At 32.1% G+C, this 22,138-nt stretch overlaps 2 protein-coding genes across 3 annotated transcripts; both read right to left on the reverse strand.

The window, feature by feature from the left end:
* Positions 1-2,903: 2,903 nt before the first annotated feature.
* LOC101211569 (ADP-ribosylation factor GTPase-activating protein AGD12) lies at positions 2,904-7,308 on the reverse strand. Its single transcript, XM_004135503.3, has 8 exons — positions 7,029-7,308; positions 6,833-6,914; positions 6,405-6,480; positions 5,962-6,125; positions 5,475-5,613; positions 4,825-4,947; positions 4,107-4,202; positions 2,904-3,394 (listed from the first exon to the last, which is right to left on the reverse strand). Exons 1-8 carry the CDS (start codon positions 7,066-7,068, stop codon positions 3,113-3,115), a joined length of 1,002 nt encoding a protein of 333 aa, XP_004135551.2. The 5' UTR covers positions 7,069-7,308; the 3' UTR covers positions 2,904-3,112.
* A 4,819-nt stretch (positions 7,309-12,127) lies between these two features.
* LOC101211318 (homeobox-leucine zipper protein ATHB-14) lies at positions 12,128-19,776 on the reverse strand. Of its 2 annotated transcripts, none has more exons than XM_031885422.1 (19): positions 19,077-19,776; positions 18,767-18,958; positions 16,836-16,995; positions 16,211-16,323; positions 16,015-16,105; positions 15,804-15,899; positions 15,613-15,726; positions 15,453-15,536; positions 15,110-15,262; positions 14,887-14,961; positions 14,710-14,816; positions 14,382-14,568; positions 14,111-14,299; positions 13,957-14,040; positions 13,736-13,873; positions 13,245-13,570; positions 12,850-12,961; positions 12,593-12,742; positions 12,128-12,506 (listed from the first exon to the last, which is right to left on the reverse strand). In XM_031885422.1, exons 1-19 carry the CDS (start codon positions 19,244-19,246, stop codon positions 12,360-12,362), a joined length of 2,688 nt encoding a protein of 895 aa, XP_031741282.1. In that variant the 5' UTR covers positions 19,247-19,776; the 3' UTR covers positions 12,128-12,359. The 2 variants fall into 2 exon arrangements, with proteins under 2 accessions (XP_031741282.1, XP_031741286.1); XM_031885426.1 differs by having other exon boundaries at positions 13,736-13,870; positions 19,077-19,774.
* Positions 19,777-22,138: the final 2,362 nt, after the last annotated feature.

The following is a 22,138-nucleotide window of genomic DNA, read 5'->3' on the forward strand; positions in this document are numbered from 1 at the left end:
ATTTCTTAAAGTAGACCTTACGAAAGAGATCGAGTTTTACTCAGCCTTGCATTATCTCCTCCTTTTATGGAAAAAAGCATATTGAAGACAGAGAAAAGCATATTCATATTTAGAAAATTTCCTTCCCGACTTTCTAGATTTAGGGTTCAGGGTTAATATCAAATATATGAATAATGTAAAAGAAAAGAAAAAGAGAGAAGTGAATATCAAATATATGAATAATGTAAAAGAAAAGAAAAAGAGAGAAGTGAATATCAAATATATGAATAATGTAAAAGAAAAGAAAAAGAGAGAAGTGATACAAAAAGCTGTTAATACAGTGATCAATGAGAATAAGGCATTGATGGCTTTTCTTCTTATATATATATTAACAATAAATTATTCTCTCTTTAAATTTTCTTTAAAGTTTAAGGGTTTATTTTTTGAATATTTAGGATTATTTTTTAAACAAGATACTCTAATATTCTCCAACACACAATAAAATTATTTCTTTAATTATTTTGAAATTTTAAACTCATTCTTTTAAAGATTTAAAAGTTTAGATATCTTTTTGACACAAAATACAAAGGTTAGGAGCATTTCTTTTAATTTATGATGTTTCAAACACGCTCTAAGATGGAAAGGAACCTAGAAAGTGAACACAAGCGTGTATGCATGTGTGCAAAGGAACACGAGAAAACACACGGTGAAGAGAGGCAAAAACTTGTGACAATCCCAGAGAGAAAATTAAAAGCAAAAGAAAATGAAAAAGGAAGTTAGGCAATCAAAACAAAATGTTATAAAATTTTGCTTAAAACACAATGTTATAAAATTTTGAATAAGAAGTTGTGAGACCAATCACAGATTGTTGATGAAACATACAAAGAATTGAATTTGGGACTAATTAAAAAATTGGCATGTATTCCAAATTAAAATTTAAGAACTAAATTGGTCAATTCTAATAATGTCACATGTTTTCTTTATAACCATTGGTTGAGTTCATGGGTCTGATCCATGGACCAACCAGGCTCAAGCTCAGAAAGAAGAACTAGAAGACGCCCTAACTTTAAGAACATCAAGTGTCGATTCGCTTCTTCAAATCAAATGTAAGCATCCAATTGAGAGAGAATCAAATGATCAAATATTAGAGATCGAACCATATCACATCAAATCAACATAAATACAACATCAACACAAGTTTAACTTCACAAATCAAATTTCTTCGGAAATCTCGTATGAACAAACATATCAAAGTATGGTATGGTAGTAGTTGGATTCTATTCGGTCACAATCTTTGGGTCAATATCTCCAACCAATTAATTAATATGTACCATAAATTATTGTCCCTTTTTCTCGTCTCAATAAGCTTTTATTATTCATTATGTTATTTAGGTATGGTTGAGTGTTTGAACATTTCATGAAATTTTGGGTGTAAGAGATTTATGTTAGTTGGAGGAGTTTGATGAGCCTTTATTATTTGGGGTCATCTATTGTTGGCAGTACCTTCTTAAAAAGGTTTTTAACGTCGGTAAAAGAATCTCGTTAAGGTCATTCGTTGACTTAAAAACTCCACAATGAATTCTGTTAACATAATTTAGTTTATATATGTATATATAATAGATTAATTTTAGATCATTCATGTCAAAATGTTAAGAACAAAATTACATATAAGTTTCCATTGAAGAAGTCTATTGTCTTCCTCAACCAAAACTCTAAATTAGTGGAATCTTTCTCTAAATGGTCAAGAAAGATTGGATGTTTGTTATGTTTTGGTGTGTTGAGGACCATAGAATAAGATATCGTTGTATAATAGTTTAATTAAGGTTTCTATTAAACCCTAATCAATCTAGGAATAAACTTCTATTATCCATTTAATTCATACTTAATTAATTAGAATTCTAGGAACTTAGTTCAATCTAATAAAACATTCCAATGTGATAAATTATTAATTTACATACATAGCACACACCTTAATTATACGTAAATACGTCTAACAATTTCATCGCTATTTAAATACAAACATTCATCCCCATATTGGAAAGAACCACTATGATCTATGTCTTAGAGTATTGAGATTGTGTTTTAATTAACTTTTGAAGTGTTTAATTTATAAACATGTCATTTTAAAAGATGTTTAAGGTGTTTTGCAACCTCTCTAAATAAATTTTAAAAAATTGAGCTACGGAAATAAACTATTTTAAGGAAGACACTCGAAAACCAGATCTTAAAAGAAATAAATGTTTGTTAGTGTTAAACAAACCAAACAAACTTACATATAAACACACAAACAAACTTACATATAAACACATTTATGAAAAGGTAGAACCGAACTTGCCTAAACCTTTCAATTCTAAACAATCTTTACAAGAAAAAAAAAAAGTAGATAAACAAAAATGCATTTTTGAAAGTATTAATTAGGACAATATCATACAATTCACACTAAAGATTTGTTTTTCATAAATGTTAGTGAACCCCATGCTAATGTTAGAGAGTCATGTTTAAATTTTAGAGGTACGATACACAATAAATTAAGATAGTAGGAAGAAAATATGTATTCTCATACTAACAAGCAATATCATTATCATGTTTACTCAAACATGTAAGAGGTGTATAGAGCAAAAAGTAAGTTACTATAGTATTTGATAAAAATAGTTTGTCTTTGAAATGTAAACTATTTTAAATTTGAATTATAATAGTATTTGTTTGAGTTGTAGACTATTTTAGTTTGCCAAAAGAATAGTAAACACTAATGTAAAGAATAAAAAAATAAAAATTGTAAAATAGTAAAAACAATGATGAATAATAATAACACTAGAAAAAAAAATGAATCTCTAGCTTTACACCACAAATATTACCATCTTTAATTGGGTGATTGAAAATTTAAGAACTAACTAATAACATCAACTCTCATACAAAAGAATAAATTTCATTTGTAATATTTCGTATCATAAAGGAAGCATTTATTGGAGAAGTTAAAAAGGAGAAAGCAATAATTTGAAATTAACTTGTACGCATGTGTCGTAAATTTTAATTTGTTTATCAAACGAACCCACACAGATGCTTCCTAGGTTTGCTTATACATACAAATATGGTTCAAATTTTACTAAATTGCATTAACAAACCGAAAATCATATTATTGATCAATAGGTATCCATTCTAGTTCCAAGTGCACTTCACCTGATTCTACATTTTGGAGCTTGAGTGACACCTCTTGTTTCACCTTCCCATCAACGATGACGACAGCACTGTCATTGACGAGGGCATTGTCATCTGACTTCAACCATTTTCCAATCTGCATATTCTCAAGCATTTCAGCATCTCCAAATGCTATTGCTGATGTTATCATCGGTTGGAGGTCGATTTCTGCTTCGCCCATCAAGTCATTAGATAAAATTATGTCGTGATCGAACACTTGCTGCAGTGAAAATGATGTGATCAAGGGATAAAAAATGGATGTACACTTCTTTCTTCAAAAAATAAGCTCAAATTCATAGCACATATTCAGTTGGTTAAATCAAATGCATCACACATCTTAAAATAAGAGACGAGTAACTACTTGGTTGTTGAAAATTGTGTTTGTTTTACACAATTTCTTGATCATGGTTTTCATATTTTCTAAAAACATATGAACTCTCAGCCAAATTTCATAAACAAAACAAAACAAGTTTTTAAAAACTATTTTTCCTAGGCCTCGTTTGATAACCGTTTAATTGTTTGTTTTAGAAAATTAAGCTTATAAATACTCTTTCCAGCTCCACCTTTAAATTTCTGTTTTATTATCTACTTTTTACCAAAATATTTTTCAAAACCTAAGTCAAATTTTGAAAACTAAAATGGTTTTTAAAGTAAAAAGTCAAGGGAAAATAGGTTTAATCTCATAAAACAAAACAGATACCAATACCAAACAAGACCTTGGTTTTCAAATTTTGGATTGAATTTTGAAAACACTTCTTAAGATATAGACAACTAAACATATGAATCAATATGCGGCAGTGATGTTTATAGGCAAATTTTCAAAATCCAAAAGCAAATGGTTACCAAACTTGCCACTCACGAAACACTACATAAAAGCAAGGTCTAAAATTATTAGATTGTGCAACTACTAGCAAAAATCTGCAAAAGCTTACCAACTTCAAGGGTCCATATTCCAGAGGAACCGAAAGCATGAGTTCCTCGTTCCAAACTGGATTCAAGTTGCTCTTTATCACCGTTGTTTTAGCAGTCTATCAGCAACAAAAGCAATTGACATTGTCAATTTCAATAAGAATAAGATTACTATTTTCATTACTAAGTCCAATCCATCTTCTATGTTGGAGCATGTTTAAGAGTGATTTTGAAATTATTGAAGTTGTTTTTTTCATGTTCAAAATCACTCCGAAACGGGTCTATAATTACTAAAATAAAATAATTCAATATTTAATTTCACACTTAAAATTGGTCGGGAATGACTTCATAAACATGTTTAAGAGTAATTTCGAAAAATAATAAAAGTGATTCTAACGATATCCGCCCAAACATGCCCTCACTGTTTTCATTACCTCCTTTAATTTGAATAAATCCAGTTAAAAGAATGTATAACTATTGGAAAATAAAGACGAAGAAGGAAAACGAGATCTGCGAAGAAACCATAGTACATTGAGAAAAACTACGATATATATGTTACTTATTATTTTCTGATAATCATAAATGTAGAAAAGGGGGAAAATTTATAGGCAACATAAGCCTAATTAAAAGAATAAAAAATTAGAACAAAGTAAATCTTAACTACCCATCGGCTTTCAACAATGCCCACTATATCTAACAATAAGCATGCACCCTTGAAATGATCAGAGAGCTATGACTGACCTGTTGTCCAAGAGTTAAGGTAACAAAAGGATCACTGGTCTTCACATCTCTCACAGCTAAGTTTGTGCCTTCAATCACCTTGACTTTCAATAATCCCATAAATTCAATCATGCCTTCCTGTGGCTAATCTCAAAAGCAGAAAGAGTTAAGAGTTAATCAGATTACAATCAATTGATGGCTAATGTACTAATCAAGGCCAGATCTTAAATAATAAAAATGTTTTCAAACAGAATGTTTTGCAGTGAACATGGATTATATTGATAGACCTCCAATTGTAATGCAATATTATAGGAAGGACAGGAAGGGGAAAGCAATAGTTTGTGGGAGTATGGCTCATGTTGCTTTGCTGGTGATGAGCTGGAGACAGAAGGAGGGGCCACTTTAGTAGAGGAGTGATATTATTAGGGAGGATAGGAAAAGGGAAGTCAGTTAGTTGGTTATATTGTTGGGGACTCTTCTCGAGAGAGAGAGAGTAGTAGTTGTTCATATTTCCTTAGGGCGATTATTTGTTCAATAAAGACTTCCATTGAGATTCCTATCATATATTTACCAACATATTATTCAAAACCAATCGCCACTTTAAGGGAGAAACAATTTGGAAAGCTACATTCTATCATCTGGTATAAAATAGAATACATAATAAGACTTACTGATTTCTTTGAAGAACTTGAGCTTCGAAAGCTATCAGTGATCTCTTGAAAATAACTTGGCTCCTCAGAACTCTTTGAGGAGTTATTGGATACAATTCGCAAGCTCGGTTTTAAAAATTCTTGAAGTTCATATTTAGACCTACGTGAAAAGATTGACTATTATATTATGGTTTTAAAGAGATTAAAAACCAAGCAAAGGCATGGCTACTGAATATCATCATCTATTCAAGGCCCGAATTCCTTACTATACATTTATTGATACTAAAATGCAAGAAAATGGCATCTTAAATAAGCACAAAGAGTGTAAGCTTACCAAAAGTACATGGTAGGTTCTAAATTAAGGCTGAAATGGCCATAAAAACAACAGACTGGTTACTAGTTATCAATTTTGATGCACAAACATGAAAACGCTTCTTAGTGAGAACTACCTTAGGGTGGATGTAAAGCAACCAATTCGAAGCTAAATCATCTCAATTTAGAGTCTTACCGAATGAAATTTGAACGCTCCTCATGGTTGGCACTTGGTCCAGGCTTTGTATATCCATCAGGGATAAAAGCCTCATATATTGCATTAGCTGAACCATTTCCTCCAACCTCTATCATTGCATCAATCTCATCGTCAGACCATTCATCCAATGTTATTGACAAAACCTAAACCAAAACCAATAATGTCCTCAGAACTACAACTTTTATTTTACCATCACAACTCAGAACCAAAAGGATAGAAGCTCTAAGTTCAAGCATAGTTTTCTAATACGAGAAAGGAAGTAAAACCCTCTAGTGTTCTCTTTCTTTAGAAATATTCAAACAACAGCATCATTGACCAATCTTTAGCATAATTAGAAACTTACGTAAAAATAACTTTTGTTCCAGTGACACATTTAAAGAAATGCAAACCATAATCTACATCTTTGGAAAGGCGAGCATTACCTTTGATACATGTGTTCCAAGGCTTCTGTGCACGCCACTACATTTTAAGCAAATAAACACACCGATATTCGCAGAGCTGCATAGGCAGTGATTCATACATCATACTTTTTCAAATATTCATATAAACAGAAAAGAAACACACAGAAGTAAATTCATCGATGAAAGGCACTGCAATTTCTTACTTTGTTTTCCACTTCTTATAAATGTTTTAATAAAAAACAAGGTAAGTTTTCAAAACTAATAAAAGTAATTTTGAAATCTTGTCATGCTTTTTAGAATTTGTCTAAGAATTCAGCTCATTTACGTAAGAAGTGTAAGAAACTAAAGGAGAAAGGCTTAACTTTTAGAAAACGAAAACCAAATGTTTAAGAAAAGGCGTCTAAACGGTCAGATCCCAGTCATTTACATATGAAGTTAAAGAAACTTACGCCCATTTGGGATCCGGGGCACCACAATCCGCACAAAGTTGATTATCTATCTGAAGCAATAAATCTTTCAATCTACTTTTAGCTGCAAAAGAAAATTGAAAGGATAAGGTTTCTGAAATATGCATGCAATTGGAAAGAGAGACTTCAATATGCAGAAGCACACACACACACACACACACACCACACCACACCACACCTGATTCAGGTCTCCTCAAATCCCCAGGAAAATGACTCATATCTGTGCCTTAGAATATGAGTGAATCATAAACCAAATTTGTTCAAATTGCGTGGAGAAACAAAAGTGGGGGATTGAAAGAAGCTGTAAAAGAGAGAAGAAAAAAGGAATGAAGAGAAATGGATTAAAGCGAATGAATATGGAATGAGAGAAATAGGATGATAGGTGAAGATGTATGGAGAGATTATGGAAAGAAAGAAAAAATGGTTGAGAGTATGAGAGTGATTGAGAAATGAATTGTAAACAAAACCTGTTGGTATTCAAAAAGAAACTCCCCATCTTGGGCTCCACACAAAAGAAGAAACCCTTTTTTAATATCAACCTTCCAATTCAAACTACATTAATTATATCCCTAATTTCTCTAACATTCATTTTTCTTCATCTACCATTCTTAGGTCTAATCTAATGTTTCTTTTTTATTTATGATCATAAATTATATTGAATTTGTTGAAAAATAAAACCTTTTAAATAATCAAAAGCTTTAAAATATACTTATAAGTTTAAAATCTTTTATCTTTTTACTAACTTGTTGGTAAAAAAGAAAATACATTTTTTAGCGTTAGTACTCTGATTTAGTTCTTGTTCTTGTTGAGTTAATCTCGACTAATTTTATAGTTTTTCGTGAGCGCCTTCAAAGAATCTCGACGTTTTCATGAATCTTGGTTCGTGTAAGTGATGAATCTCAGTTGAGAATTATGACTTTGCCCCAAGTTTCATTGAAGGAGTCCTAAGATTAGATGAGTTTCACACGCATTTTATAGGGTAATTTCGGAGCTGATTTTTTCGAGATTACCACACATAATGCATGTAAAATCCTAATCTCATGGCATCCTGGTGCAATCTTGCCCAAGTTTTATTGCTTATTCATGTAATCGGTTTTTTCGAGATTCATTACATAATATAATGTTGATTTACGTGTGTTTTCTTTTTTCTTTCGCAGATGTCTCTTATCACAAAATGCAAAGTTTAGGAGTGTTTTTTTATAATTTAGCCAAAAATTGATCTTCGTGATAAGTGGCATCTGCAATAAAAAGAAAACACACGTAAATCAATATTTTATGATGAATCTCGAGAAAATCTCAAGGCATTCTACGATGAGATTCATCATATAAATGCAAAGTTAAGGAGTATTTTTTTATAAACTCAGACATCTTGAAACAATCTGCCTCGAGAAATGACTTATGTGAATTCCTTATTTAAAACTCGGGACATCTCGAGTCAACGATGCCCCGAGTTATATACTCTAAAACAATAAATAATAGATCTCAATGGATCTTGGGCTACCATTGCACCGAGATATGCATTCTAAGATTATGTACAAGGAATTTTAAAAGGTAGTAATTGCAACAACGAATTTAATATGGTCATTGATTGGATGAATGAATTTAAGAATCAATCAAAATTGTACAAGTCCAAAAACTATAAAATATTGAATGGAAATTACATCACTAAGATAATCTAATATCATATTATATCAAAAGTCATAGACTACAGTCCAAGGCAACGAGGAAGATGAACAACATTACAATAAAAGACCAAGCTCAACACCAAACGAGATTGTGCAAACCATCAAACCTAGTAATGCTAGAAAAGAAAATTTCCTGTAAAATTATCATTGAAAATACAAAAATTCATGGATTTGATTTTCCAAATTGAATCATATTGTTAAAATCAAATTGTACATACAAGTTTTTTTTCTTCAGAAAATGAACCCGGTGGTAAGGTGCTTTTAAGGCACACCGGTAACGTAACCTTTGAAGTAGAAAAATCAAGACACAAAATAGAGAATTCCAAAGGAAGTGCTAAGGAGTAGAAGCCATATTCTGAGGGGAGAAAGGAGTGTAGAAGATGGCCAATGTTCACGAGCCTCGTGGGAGTAGGTCACCCCAGACGTTCGACTGGAGTCGCTAGCGTATCATCAAATGATTAAGTGATTTTCCAACTAATTAAATGTAATTAACATGTCATCAAATGAATATTAGCATCCACATCATCATACAACAGTAAACATTCCGTGAACTAAAAGTCAACTCATGGATTCATTTAGAAGTATTTAGCAAACATGAAGACCAAAGTGTTTGTTTTGATACTTAAGTGATTCAATAGATATGAACTCCAAACCTCATAGACAAAAAGTGCATTTTGTCCAATATTTTTACATCGTTGTATTAATTTTTTAAAAAATATTTTAGTGATACTAATTGAACCTTGAACATCAAATTTTCACCTAAATTTTTTTATTAGTCATAATTTTAATATTCTTAAAATTTTAAATTTATTGGGTAACAATTCGATTGTTTGTATCCATTTTATTTACTTTATCATTGTTTTAAAATTATTAATGTAAATTTAATCTTTAGTTTTTAAATTTATGACTAATAAATATATAAACTTTCACAAAAAAGCTATTTAAAAATGAATACACAGACCAACTTTTACTTTAATATTTAAAAGACTAATAAAATACCAAAAATGCTTAAAAACTAATGGTTAAATTACCTTTTTTTTAATATCTTTTGCTCTTCACGTGTTTGGATTACTTTTTAAAGTGTTTAAATTTGAAAAAAAAAATTATTTAAAAAAATTTAAGTTGTTGGGTAACTTTTTAAAATGTATTTTTAAAAAATGGAATAAAAAAATAATCCATTTTAAAGATTAAAAAAAAAAAACACTCCAAACCAAAGTTTGAGAAAATAGAGTTTTAAAACAAAATTATGTATATAAATATTTATAAAACGATCTAACCAAACATGTAATTGTTTAAATTTTAACTTACTTTGAAAAAAGTGTTTAAAACCAAATTTATTCTTGAAAAACATTTTTTATAGATAACCCAAACACACTCTGAATCTTGAACTTCAAGTTTGTCGCTAATGTTATATTATTATTTTAAAATGTAATCGAGATTCCATGACCTATTATATATTTTTTAAAGTTCAAGAACTATCTGTGGCATAAAGTTAGAAGATAATGAACTAAATTTTAACTTCGTGTAACTTGTGTTACCCACCAAAAATCTTGGATTCATTGTTATTGTTGTTCTTACGTCAGTAATTATATTTGTTTTGACAATATTATATGATTTGAATATTACATTGATGTACATGAAGTTAAATTTATACGAACTTGTGCCTCCCCTTAGATAAAGTTGATCAACTACTTATAAAAAGTCTGCCATTGTCCTCAATTCGTTACTTCGATTGTATTATAGATTTAAATGTAGACCTACGAGTAAACAACCCAAAAGTAATTAAATGGGTTTTTCATTCTTTTTATTCTCATTGATATATTACGTTTCTACGGAGATAAATGTAAACGTATATCAATTAGCATAAATTTACGTTATTGAAATGTATGAATGTTTGATTCTTTCCCTTCTCATATAATAAAAACAATAAATAAATGCATAAATGCTTATGATTTTCATTTACACTTAGTAGATAATAACTGTCTTAAATTAAGGATTAAAAAGTTGGTGTTAATGTCAATTATAGTTTTACAAATATATGATTTGATATATTGAAATAAAAATATATTTATTTAAGAAGTATTTTTAAAAATAACAAAATAAATTAAAATATTTATAAGTTATAGCAAAATTTTGGATTCTATCAAAGATAGTCTTTTATCACTATAACATATCAATGAGTATCAGTGATAAAATTTGTTATTGATTGTAAATATTTTGTAAAATTTGTCATTTTTTAAAATTCTTCTTTATTTAATTGTAAAATATAATTATATTATTTTTACTCTCAAACTAAGTTATAAATATTGTTATTAGTATTTTGTTCATATTGCACTAAATAGACAACGTTTTAGTATTTTATAAAACTAAAAAAATATTCATAGATATTTCATATCGATGTCGAATATTTCAACTTTACTTGAGGTAGACATAGTGACATATCGAAAAACTCATTTTAGAGGGCACAATTTCATATGAATATTTTTTCTTCCAAATTCATATGATATAAGAATTTGAGTTTGAGGTTTATATCAATAAAATTGAAAGTTTAGAGTTAAAATTAATATGAGAATGTAGAAAGTTTATAATTAAAATTGGAACAATTAGCCAAATATTTAAATAGATGAAATTGAAAGATTACATTTAAAGTTGATACAACTAGCTAAGCTTAGGGTCACTATAGATTTTGTTTTTCTTAGAAATTTTGGACCAAATACTGCCCAATTAATGATAAAAATTACATGTAACTAAATATGGGACTATTAAAAGTTGGCATATGTCACAAATTGAAATCGAAGATGTAAATTAGAAAATCAGGAAGCCATACGTAAATCAAAGGCAAATTGAGCAAATAATAGCCTTAATCTAATCTAGAGGTCAATTAATACCAAAATCTAAAGGTTAATTAACAAGCACAAACAAATATAGAATTCTATAAATAGATGAGTTTTCTACTCTTTCAGGTGTCAAATATTTGAGGCTCCAAAGGCCCTCTAAGACTGAAAATTTAAGTTTTGAAACAACCATTTAATCCTTCTTCAAGTTTTCAACTCTAGCTTTTGTTATTGAGCTTTTAAGTTTGCTAAGCTTCACATTTATATGGTTGTTATTGAGCTTTTAAGTTTGCTAAATGTGCTTCACATTTATATCGTTGTTATTGAGCCTTTAAATTTGCCAAGTGTTGTTATTGAGCCTTTAAATTTGCCAAGTGTTGTTATTGAGCCTTTAAATTTGCTAAGTTTCACATTTATACTGTAGAACTTCATGATCTCTTGTTGATCTACTTATCATATACTTTCCACTTTCATACATCTGATAGAGAAACGTCAAACTAACATAAACACAAGTTCAATTTCAGTTTTCTTAAAAACTCTAGGTGAAAAATGATTTAATCAGATTCTAGGTGAAAAATGATTTAATCTTCTAATAAAATAAGGATCTACAAAAAATGTTTATATATCTTAAGTAATGAATATTGAGCTAAAGCACACATTGATTTGAAAGGAAAAAAATGATTTAAATTTGTCTTGGTAATAAAGATTTAATTATTAGGAAAAGAACAGGTAAAAGAAAGAAGTCAAATATGAAGAGATAAGCCGAATTTCAACCATATTTGAATTGGTCTATTTGGAGACATTGATGCAATGAGCCTTTTCCCATAATAGCTTAATACCAAATGTTTAACCAAAAACAAAATCACAATGCACATTAAAGTTAACCTTCAAATCCTGCAAATTACATTCACATCTACTAATCTTTTTGTTTTGATTGATATTTTATAACAACTTAGTAAATAAATAACCCAATCTAACCCCATTTTTCGATCACATAAAGGACCAGTTTACAAACATGAAAGCCAGACAGTGATGGACATCATCATCATTCAGAACCTTCCAGGCAATAGCCTGTTCATACGACACCGGTCTGCCCATACTCGAGACGCATATCCCTGCTGGAAGGTATGCAAATCCCTGCATAATGTTTGTACCTTTAGATTTTAAGTACTCAAATTGGCTGAGTCAAAAGCATGTGCAGTTCAATAGGAACAGAAATTTACCTGTTGCATTATCTTGGAGAATTCGGAGCATAGTATCTTCCTACCAGCATCATCGAGGATCTTCTCGAGCGTTATATCTTGAAGAGAAACAAGGGTAGTTTCCAGCATGTCAAGTCCAGCTTGGTTTGCAAATGTGAATACCGGAGATGCCTGCAAAGTTCATTGATCGAGTAAGTATTTTGTGCATTGGTTTTAGAACTCATACACCGGGCAATCATATTCGTGAAATGGAACAGAAGAAAGACATTTCTTATTACATTTGTTTTGACAGAGCAGCACAAGATTGTATCTGAGTGGTGCCAAAGCTGCTTCAATATAGCATCACCAGATTGAGATTCAACTTGAAAGAGCTCTGCCCCTGAGTGGATTCTGAAATACAACATATGTTATGAACTTACAAGAGGAACCAAAAAAAAAAAAAAAAAAAGAAGTCCGGTGTGGGATACCAAGAACACAAAACTTGAACCGATATTGTGCAAGGTTAAAAGTTCAAGGAGTCAGGTTTTGAATATGTAACATCGATGACCTCATTCACCCTTGCGTGAAACCAGTGCAGGACAAATACCGGCGATTCTATGCTTTAATTCTCAAACATATAGATCCAAATGATGCACCTCATTCAGAATGTACATGGTAAAGATAAAAGTCGTACCTATAGCTTCGTGTGATCCACTGAGCTAATGTGAGAGCCTCAGGGGAGGCAGGAAGGCTTTTTGGACCGATCTGGGAGCCAAGCTGCGAGGGAGCAATAGCCATGGCAACCCTTTGAACTGACCCCACAACAGTTCGCACATATTGTCTTGCCATAGCAGCCACACTATCCCGCATGTGGTTCTCAAAAGTGAATTGGAATGCAATAGTCAAGACCGACCTAAGGTTGTAGTTTGTAACATCAGTTTCACATCCTGGGCGATTAGTCCCAGGTCGGACTTCTAGAGTAGATGCCAAATCCAAAGTTCGAGTAGCCCCAGGCATCTCCTATAACATACAAAAGAGAAGAAATACAACATTAACAAAGATTGCACACAAAGTCAGATTGTTATGGTCGAACCTTAAAGTTAAAAAGTGGCCTTTAAAAATGTTCATATTTCATAGAAAATTGCAAATCTCCAGTGAAAGCATAGTGAAAGGAAAGTCACAAACTGCTTTGGACTCCAATGGTATGACACGAAAACCAGACGGCAGCAAGGGAGCATCATCAGCAAATGATTCGTCTATAGGTGCAAATACAAGCTGAGCACAGGCACCAACTGTGTTTTCATCGACCCCACTACACAGCTGCTAAAGAAGCATTTGATCAATGATTTTCAATGGAAAGCAAAAACATTTATAAAAGAGCACCTGGTAGATGAAGCACAACTAACCTGCAATAAATACATATCCCGTCCTCCTAAAGCAGCTTCTTCAGGGAACATAGCATGGCCCTCTAACCGAACAACCTCCAAGAACTACACAAGAACAGCATATGGTAAATAAATTGAAAGGAAATGAGTTTATGATCAAATAAAAGGTTGTTACCTCCTCATTCTCAACCGTATGTGCAAGTGGTAAAATGACCTGACCACCAGGGAAGCCACCAGGTCTTGCACACGGAACAGCATATGCACTGGCTTTAAGACATGCAGCAGAGTATGCATCGACTCCATAATCAGCCCATTCTGAGCGATGCTCCCGTAGGAAACGAACAAGCAAAGCAGGGGGAACATTCTGAACCACAAAGTAGTTGAAAAGTTCATACTTGATGGCGACTAGCCTAACATTTGAAGGATACAGTAGCCTAATACAATACCTGGAGCAACATTGATGCCTTGGCACATAATACACCTCCAAAAGTAGGATATAATGATGTGTTATATTGTGAACCGAGGAATTTGTTTGGAGATGAATTAATAACAACTGTCACGTCCTCAACTCCGTCGCTATCCATAAGCGACCAACCATCATCCACAAATCCATTTACTGCATCATTAAAACCCCTAAAACCATTTCCATAAAATATAAGTAACTTGAGAAATTAATGTAAAAAAATGTGTATTCTTCAAAGTTCAAACATGTCAAGCCTTGACCAAAAAAATCCAGCATGGCCTAACTTTAAGACAATAAGTTTAATGCCTTACCTACAAAGTCTTTGACTGAAAGTCCTTAAAACAGCAGGTTGGCGGCCCCCACCCAGCTGAACTTCACCACTCGCCTCTTGAGCAATTTGCCGAACATAGCGTAAGGCCTGTTAGGCACAATATTCGTGAGCATATTCGAAACAAAGAGAGGATGAACTACTAAGCAACAATTCTTACAGCAACGGTCGTTCTCTGAGCTAGAATCTTTGTCGATTCATAAAGGGGCCTTAGAACTTCAGGAACACTCCAAACCTGGACGTGAAGAAAAAAATTTACGATACGATTGATGATAGAACAATATAATATTGATTTGACCGGGGCAGAAAACAGATAAATCATCGGTGGGCATTTTGTTCTTTTCTTTCTTTTTCCTTCATAAACAATCAGAGAGCATACTTACATCTAAATCAACATGATCGACAATGTGAATAAGAGAACCACCCTCACAAGCTCGAATAAGGTACCCACTTGGAAGCATTTCAGCTCTTACAAAACTGGATGGAGGGGGCCCTGATGGACCACCAGTAGACGATGTTAATGATCTCTCACATATCTGCAAATAAGTGATCATTGAATATGAGTTTCCAAGCATAAATGACCAAATATAATGGTGCATGCTGAAAATAATATATGTAGCCTTTTAATTTTGCTCCATTAGAGTAAAACAATAAGAGCTAAAATATAACATAATGCATGGGCATCAAAACATAAAAAAAGTAACTGCATTCAGGAGAAATGTTTACCACAAGGCTGCCATCTTCCAAGCTTGTAGTGTATCGAAGAGTCCAAAAGTCACGTGCTGCGGCTAAAGTTGTAGGTGCATATGTCTGGTTTGAAAGCAAGAAGGCTAAATAGGATAACAAAAATCAATCTTTATAAAACATAATGATAAGAGTAGTATACCTGCATATATAAGAGTTCTATGGTCCCTCCATTTCCTGTAGAGATTACACTTAGAACATCAACACAACGGCAGTCACGAAACCATGACAGACGATCTTTGAGAATTTCGGCCACCTGCAATAAATATATACTTTTAACATGCAGGTAAATGCACGAAACTGAATAGGGTTCCATCGTATGATCCAAAGTACCTTCATGGGCTCAAGACTCACTAAACCACAGGCTCGTGCTGCTACCCCATTGCAATTTCGGGAAACAGCAACAATCCCAATTGAATCCGGACCAGGCTGTACAAGGTATAAAGAAATCATACTTTTGAACAGATATAAAAAAGAAAACTGTAGAAATGCTCCCTACAGCCTTCAACCATCAATATTGGTCACAAACGATTCTCAAACTTACCTTCATCCCAATCATTTGTACCCAGTCGACAGCAGTCCCTGTTGCCTTGGAAAGGAACTCTGCCAAGGTCTCCTCGGCTATCGCAAGAAGACTATCAACAGAAACAACAGGAATATGAATTGACGAGACCAAGGGATAAATCATGCTCGAAACAAAACAAGTCATTGAAACTGTTGGTTTCAGAATGTGAACTTACCCAGCTGGGTTATTAGCATCCTTTTGAGTATGCTTAGTTGGGTTTTGCTGTTGATGCTGTTGACCACTCATGACCACAGACTCACAGCTATTGTCTGTGGTTGTTCCAGATGCCTGAAAATAAACATCACACGAATCATGGAAACTCAGTAGGACATCTGCATTGTGATTTTGATAAAATATCCTCAAGGAGAGGAAACCCAACCAAGTAGATATTGTACCTTTGAAATTCTAAAATGTTTATTTAGAGTATCAAATGTCAAAATCAATAATTGTATGGTCTGATCTGATTAGTAATCAAACTAAGATCACGGAAAACTATTTTAGAAAATTAAAGTAAACAAATTCACAATGAGACAAGAAAATGGAGAAATAGGGCAGTTTAAAAATAAGATAAATATGATAGATTACATATCACATTAAATTTTTCCTACAAGGAAAGCGTTGGAAATTTCTTAAATGAATTTTACCATCCCAATTCTGAACAATGAAATTCAACTAAATTCGGCTTTATTCAAGTTTTGATCCATTATTCAAATGAGTAATAGAATTACCGATTCAATGAATTCTGTAAAGCAAATTCCATAAAATCTTAAACGAATCCAAACAGACAAAAAGAAGCTTACAGTATGCAGTTGCTGTCTCATGTATCCATTCTCGTAAACCAAACGAGAGACCTGCGTCTGCAAACGGTCATTCTCTTCCATCAACAGCTTGTTCATCGCAGTTAACTTCCTATTAACTGTTTGAAGACGAGAAGCTTCCTTCCTTTGCTTTTCACGACATCTAACAATATATACATTGATTTATCAAAAAGAGAAAAAAAAATCCCTTTGATACTCCTTTTTGCACTTTTTGATGAAACATATAATAAGTCTAGCCTTGAAGATATTGTGATTTTGTTGGGATCATAAAAGGGTAGAAAAGGATTCCTTCTTCCCAGGAAAATTGGTGACAAATGTTTGTTAATAACTAAATCATCAGTAGGATCAAGTTTCATTCATTTAAATAATTGGAGACATTGAGAAAGCAATGTAAACATCACTCTTTCTTATAGAATAATCGTATTTCCTGATGTAGTAATTTCTGTTACAAACTTCAAACAGGGTTACATTCTAGGTCTGGCAAGAATTACGACTATAATAATGCATGACCAATCACTACCACATTCAACCAAACATATAGATTTGGAAACATTTGAACTTGAAAAGTACTCTTAAAACCAACAAAACTTTGTCAATTACAAGGCGGTTGAATAACCAACCCACTAAAACATGATAATGTAACCAGCACTAGAAAATATTGTTGGAACCAAAGATGGAAGACAAGCTTATTTGCTGGTTGGACAAATGTCTAAAATTGCAAACTGAAGTTTTCCCAACCATGACCAAATAAATTTCAATTTATTCTTCCTACCAAATGAAAAATTGAAGTCTTGAAGAAATGGAGAAATAAAGTCCCAAGTGGAAAATTGATAATGGCAGATTTCAAAACGTTTGACTAATATCATAGCCATCACAATGTCCAAGACAACATAGAAAATCCACTAAAGAACGTCCCTGTCAGTCAAACTTGCAAATGTTTGCAGAAGGACCAATAGTCCCCCCTCCCCCAAAAATAGTAATAATCACAATAATGATCATAATAAAATAAAAAGCGAAAAGACACAAGAAAATTCAACAAAGTTTGATTAGATCAGATTATCTTTCTAGTAGATGTAACCCTGTGGGAAAAACACTAAACATTTATTCCAGAGCAGACAACAATATCATAGCTAATCTTGTTCAAAGAAAATAATTCCAAGAACTTTGTCCTCAGAATAGAAGTGGGAAAAAGTGGAGGGTGTGGTGGGGTTTGAGGACCTAAAGTGCAATACAAGATTTCCCAAAACAGAATGCAAGAAAAGTAAATAATGCAAAGTTAAAAATTGAAAGAGAGACAAAATAATTAGAATACATGGCTTCTCTGCACGCCTACAATAGAAAGCTTCCATACAAAGTAATTTTTAACAAAGAAAATCTCAAAAGAAACTATTAAAAAAAATCAAATGACAAGCAAGCATGAAACAGAAGTCATGTATGAAATATGAAAAGAAAAGTTTTATTTTATTTTATTTTAGTGATCAATAAATCTATGCTTTTCCTAAATATATAGAATCAAAGTATACCAACTAAAGCAGACACATTCCTTGTATGCATTCGACAAGATCTAAAAAGTTAGATACAAACTGAAAGAGGTGAAACTATCTCCACAAGAACAATTAGCCCTGAAAAGCTAAACCAAGATATAATTTATCATCATCTAATTGATTAAGTTTCAATTTTTTCAGGAAAATGGAGGGAAAATATGCAATGAAAACAGAGAAGACAAGAAAAACACGAACAAACTTAAATGATTGCAACAAAATCCTTCCAGTTCTTACTTTCACTTCTTTTTAAAAAAAACCTCAAATGACATGCGTACTCTCAAGAGCCATTAGCTTGATAGTGTCAAAGAACAGGAAAAACAGAAATTCCACTGCCAAAATTCCCTTAGTCTTAACGCTTAAGCCATTTACCTGCGATTTTGGAACCAAACTTTGATCTGCTTAGGCTCAATATTAGAGAGAATGGGACACTCCCGAATGAGCTGTTGCCTCCTCAACGAACTGGGTTTCGGACATTCTGCATAAACCCTTTCTAATGCATCGACTTGTTCAGGCGTATATCTCACATACTTGCTTGTATCCATCTGCTTATTCAAGGAATCTCTATGCATGACAAGAGCCATAAAACAAGAAAAGAAAAGAAAATGCGTCACAGCAACTCAGAATCAGCAAAGAAAAGCCGACCCAGAAAGTACTTTCTGTTGCTCTAATCAACAAAAACCTTGTTTGCTTTATTCTACAGCCTTTTTGGGAGTGAAATGGAAATGGGTATCTCAAATGTTTAACAAAAGTGGTTTTGAGTGGTGGGTTCTTCTTGTTCTTCGTCTTTGGTGGTTTGATGATGATGCTGTTTGTTGTTGTTTTTGTTGTTCTCAGGCAGGCTCTCACCATGAGAGCCTCCTCTCTCCATCAGATGCTAATATTACTCTCTGTTTCTGCTTAAAAAAAAAACCCAAAAATAGAGAGAAGAATGAGAAGAAGAGGAAGAGGGAAGTGATGGAAGTCTCAATCAAAGACACTAATCTCGAGGATTTCTAAGAAAAGGGTGAGAGAGAGAAATCAAATCAACCCACGGAAAAAAGGTTTGAGGGGAAGAGGGAATTTGTGTTTTTGTGTTTGTGGGTTTGTACATGACAGAGAAAAGCAGTACAAACAAACAAACAGCTAATGGCAAATGAAAGGGCAGATGGGCTAATCCTTCAATTCAACTTTTCTTTCTTTTTTTTTTCTTTTTTCTCTTTGGTTTTGAGTTTCAAAAGAGAGAGAACAAGGGAAGCTTTTCCCAAACTGTGATGTGAAAATTCATGAAGAAAAACAAGAGAGAAGAGGGGGGAAAATGGAGGGAGTAAATTGGGAGCAGAGGCTCAGGTTTAGGACAGACAGACAGAAATGTGGCTGATGATAAATGAACAAAAAAAAATGTCTCTTTTTTGTTATATATATATATTATTTGAAATGGAAAGGAAAATGTGGCAGAGGGGTTTTTATTGATGACTATGAAGAGGGCTTTTTGGCTTTGCTTTTATCTCTCTTATCTCTCTTGCAAGGAAGATACCCTTTTGTACACCTTTGTTGCTCTCTCTCTCTCTCTCTCGCTTGTTTTACTCAATGAGAAATTATTATCAAGGGTTGGAATAATGTGGCTTACTGTTCTACTTCGTTGAATTTAAAAAGATGTTTCTCATGTTCTGTGATGTTGTTCAACCAAACTGCTATTTCAAATGACTCTTCTTTTCTTCCACTTTTATAATTTACTTGAAGAGATTGGAGTATTGTACAATTCTTCGTTGATTTTACAACCGTTGATATATATGAGTGAGAATTTAAAGTTTGTGATTATATAATTGATATTAGAGATGAGGATTCACTTACATCCTAATTCATTCATTTTTTTTTACTGATTGGCCTTCTTTTTTATGAGAAATTTGAAATATCAATGTAAGTAAGTTAGGACTTGCACGATTAAAGCGTGGACGTGCAAGCCAAGTTAGGGAATGGAGAATCCAGTCATAAAGTAACCGACTAGAAGTAGAACATTGCTGGTTTGACAGAAGACAGCCTCGCTTGAAAAACATGTCGTATCTTCTTTCTTATGGATTTAATGTTTCTTTCTTTTTTAGAGCTAAGAAATGTTCTTCTCTTTCCTACCTTTCTCCGACCGTTACCGTGTGCTTGATAATTTTCCATTGTTTGTTTATTCGTATGAGACAAAATCCACGCATATTTTGAATAAGAATCCAATAGTTATTACGAGACATACAAATTTAAAATACAAATCAAATTATTGCTAGGACAATAGACAGTAAGAGATACTTAATATTTTTTTAGAATGGACACGTCGTGCTTAATAAGAGAGAGAGAAAAAAAACCGATAGGTATGGATGATGATGATGATGCATGGAGGATGAGATGGAAGTATGTATCTGTTAGGGAGAGAATGTATGAGAGGCGTGAAGGCATGGAAATGGGACAATGCAATCATTTGCTTTGTTTTAAGGTATAGTGTGTGCTTCATTCATTTCCCTACCACAAAAACCACACACAATATGGAGACAATACCATCATTCTTTTTTCTTTTTAATCATTCTTTTTTCTCTCTTTTCTCCCCCATTTCCCTCCCCAATAATACAAACCCATCAAATAAATAACTAATTCATTTGTCAAATACGTGTTATATTGAGTTTAACTAGATGATATAGTTCAATGGATAAGTAAGTCGTTTATTGTCAACTCTAAAATTGATGCTTTGATCATTCACCTTTGTGGTAGTTGGATTTGAGGGAAATGCAATTTAATTACCATACATATTAAAGGTTTTGTAAGATTGGAGTTATAGCTTCGTTTATGCTTGATAGAAATTAGTTAGTTGATGATTGAAATTGTATAATTTCAAATACGTGAGCAACTACGCTACTTGAACTTTGTCTAGTAGAAAACTCGTGACTTTAATTTATTCGAATTGACATATAATTGAAGAAGAACTAAAATTATTGATAATTCTATATATTGTTTTAGTTTTATTTTATGGTTAGATCTTTTATCATGGCTTGTTATGATTGTTCTAAAGTTCACAATACCTGGTACTTCAATCTATGTGTAACTAAGAATTATAACATTCTAATGTTTACAAGTGAAAATCAATGAGTATTTTTAGGGCAAAAAATTGAAAATAATCAATATTTTGTTTTAAATTTTGTTGATATAAATTCAATATCCGAAACTAAAATGTGATTATATTTTGGAATGAAATGAAATAAACAATACCCATGAAAAAAAAATGTCAAACTATGGATTTTTGTTTTGAAAAATCCAATTGGTTTATGTTGAAAACTAAATAACTTGAATCATCCAATGAGTTTGGATAAATGAAAAACAATATTTACCCAAAACTGCATAATTATTTTGCTTCTATAAAGTGACGTTTCTTTGCAATAACATAAATTTAAAACAATAATATGATTGTATTTACTACAATTAATTTATTTTCAAACTTGAACAATTCAAAATATGTGAAAGAAGCATAATTTCATTTTTCAACGACATTCACAACTTTTCTTACAAATATTACCATAAGATCTCTTAAATAATACTTATACACTAAACTTTAATTTATACTTTTCTTAGAATAAACTAACAGCTCTTCATATTCTTTTCTTCTTAATTATGGAAGAAAAATATGTTTTTTTTTTCTCTTTATTATTTATATACTATCAATGTCATTGAAACGGATGATAATTTATAATTTTGTGAAGATTTTTTTTAAAAGAAAGAATTATAAATACA

Source organism: Cucumis sativus, chromosome 1 (assembly GCF_000004075.3).
Source record: "Cucumis sativus cultivar 9930 chromosome 1, Cucumber_9930_V3, whole genome shotgun sequence".
NCBI classification, from domain to species: domain Eukaryota; kingdom Viridiplantae; phylum Streptophyta; class Magnoliopsida; order Cucurbitales; family Cucurbitaceae; genus Cucumis; species Cucumis sativus.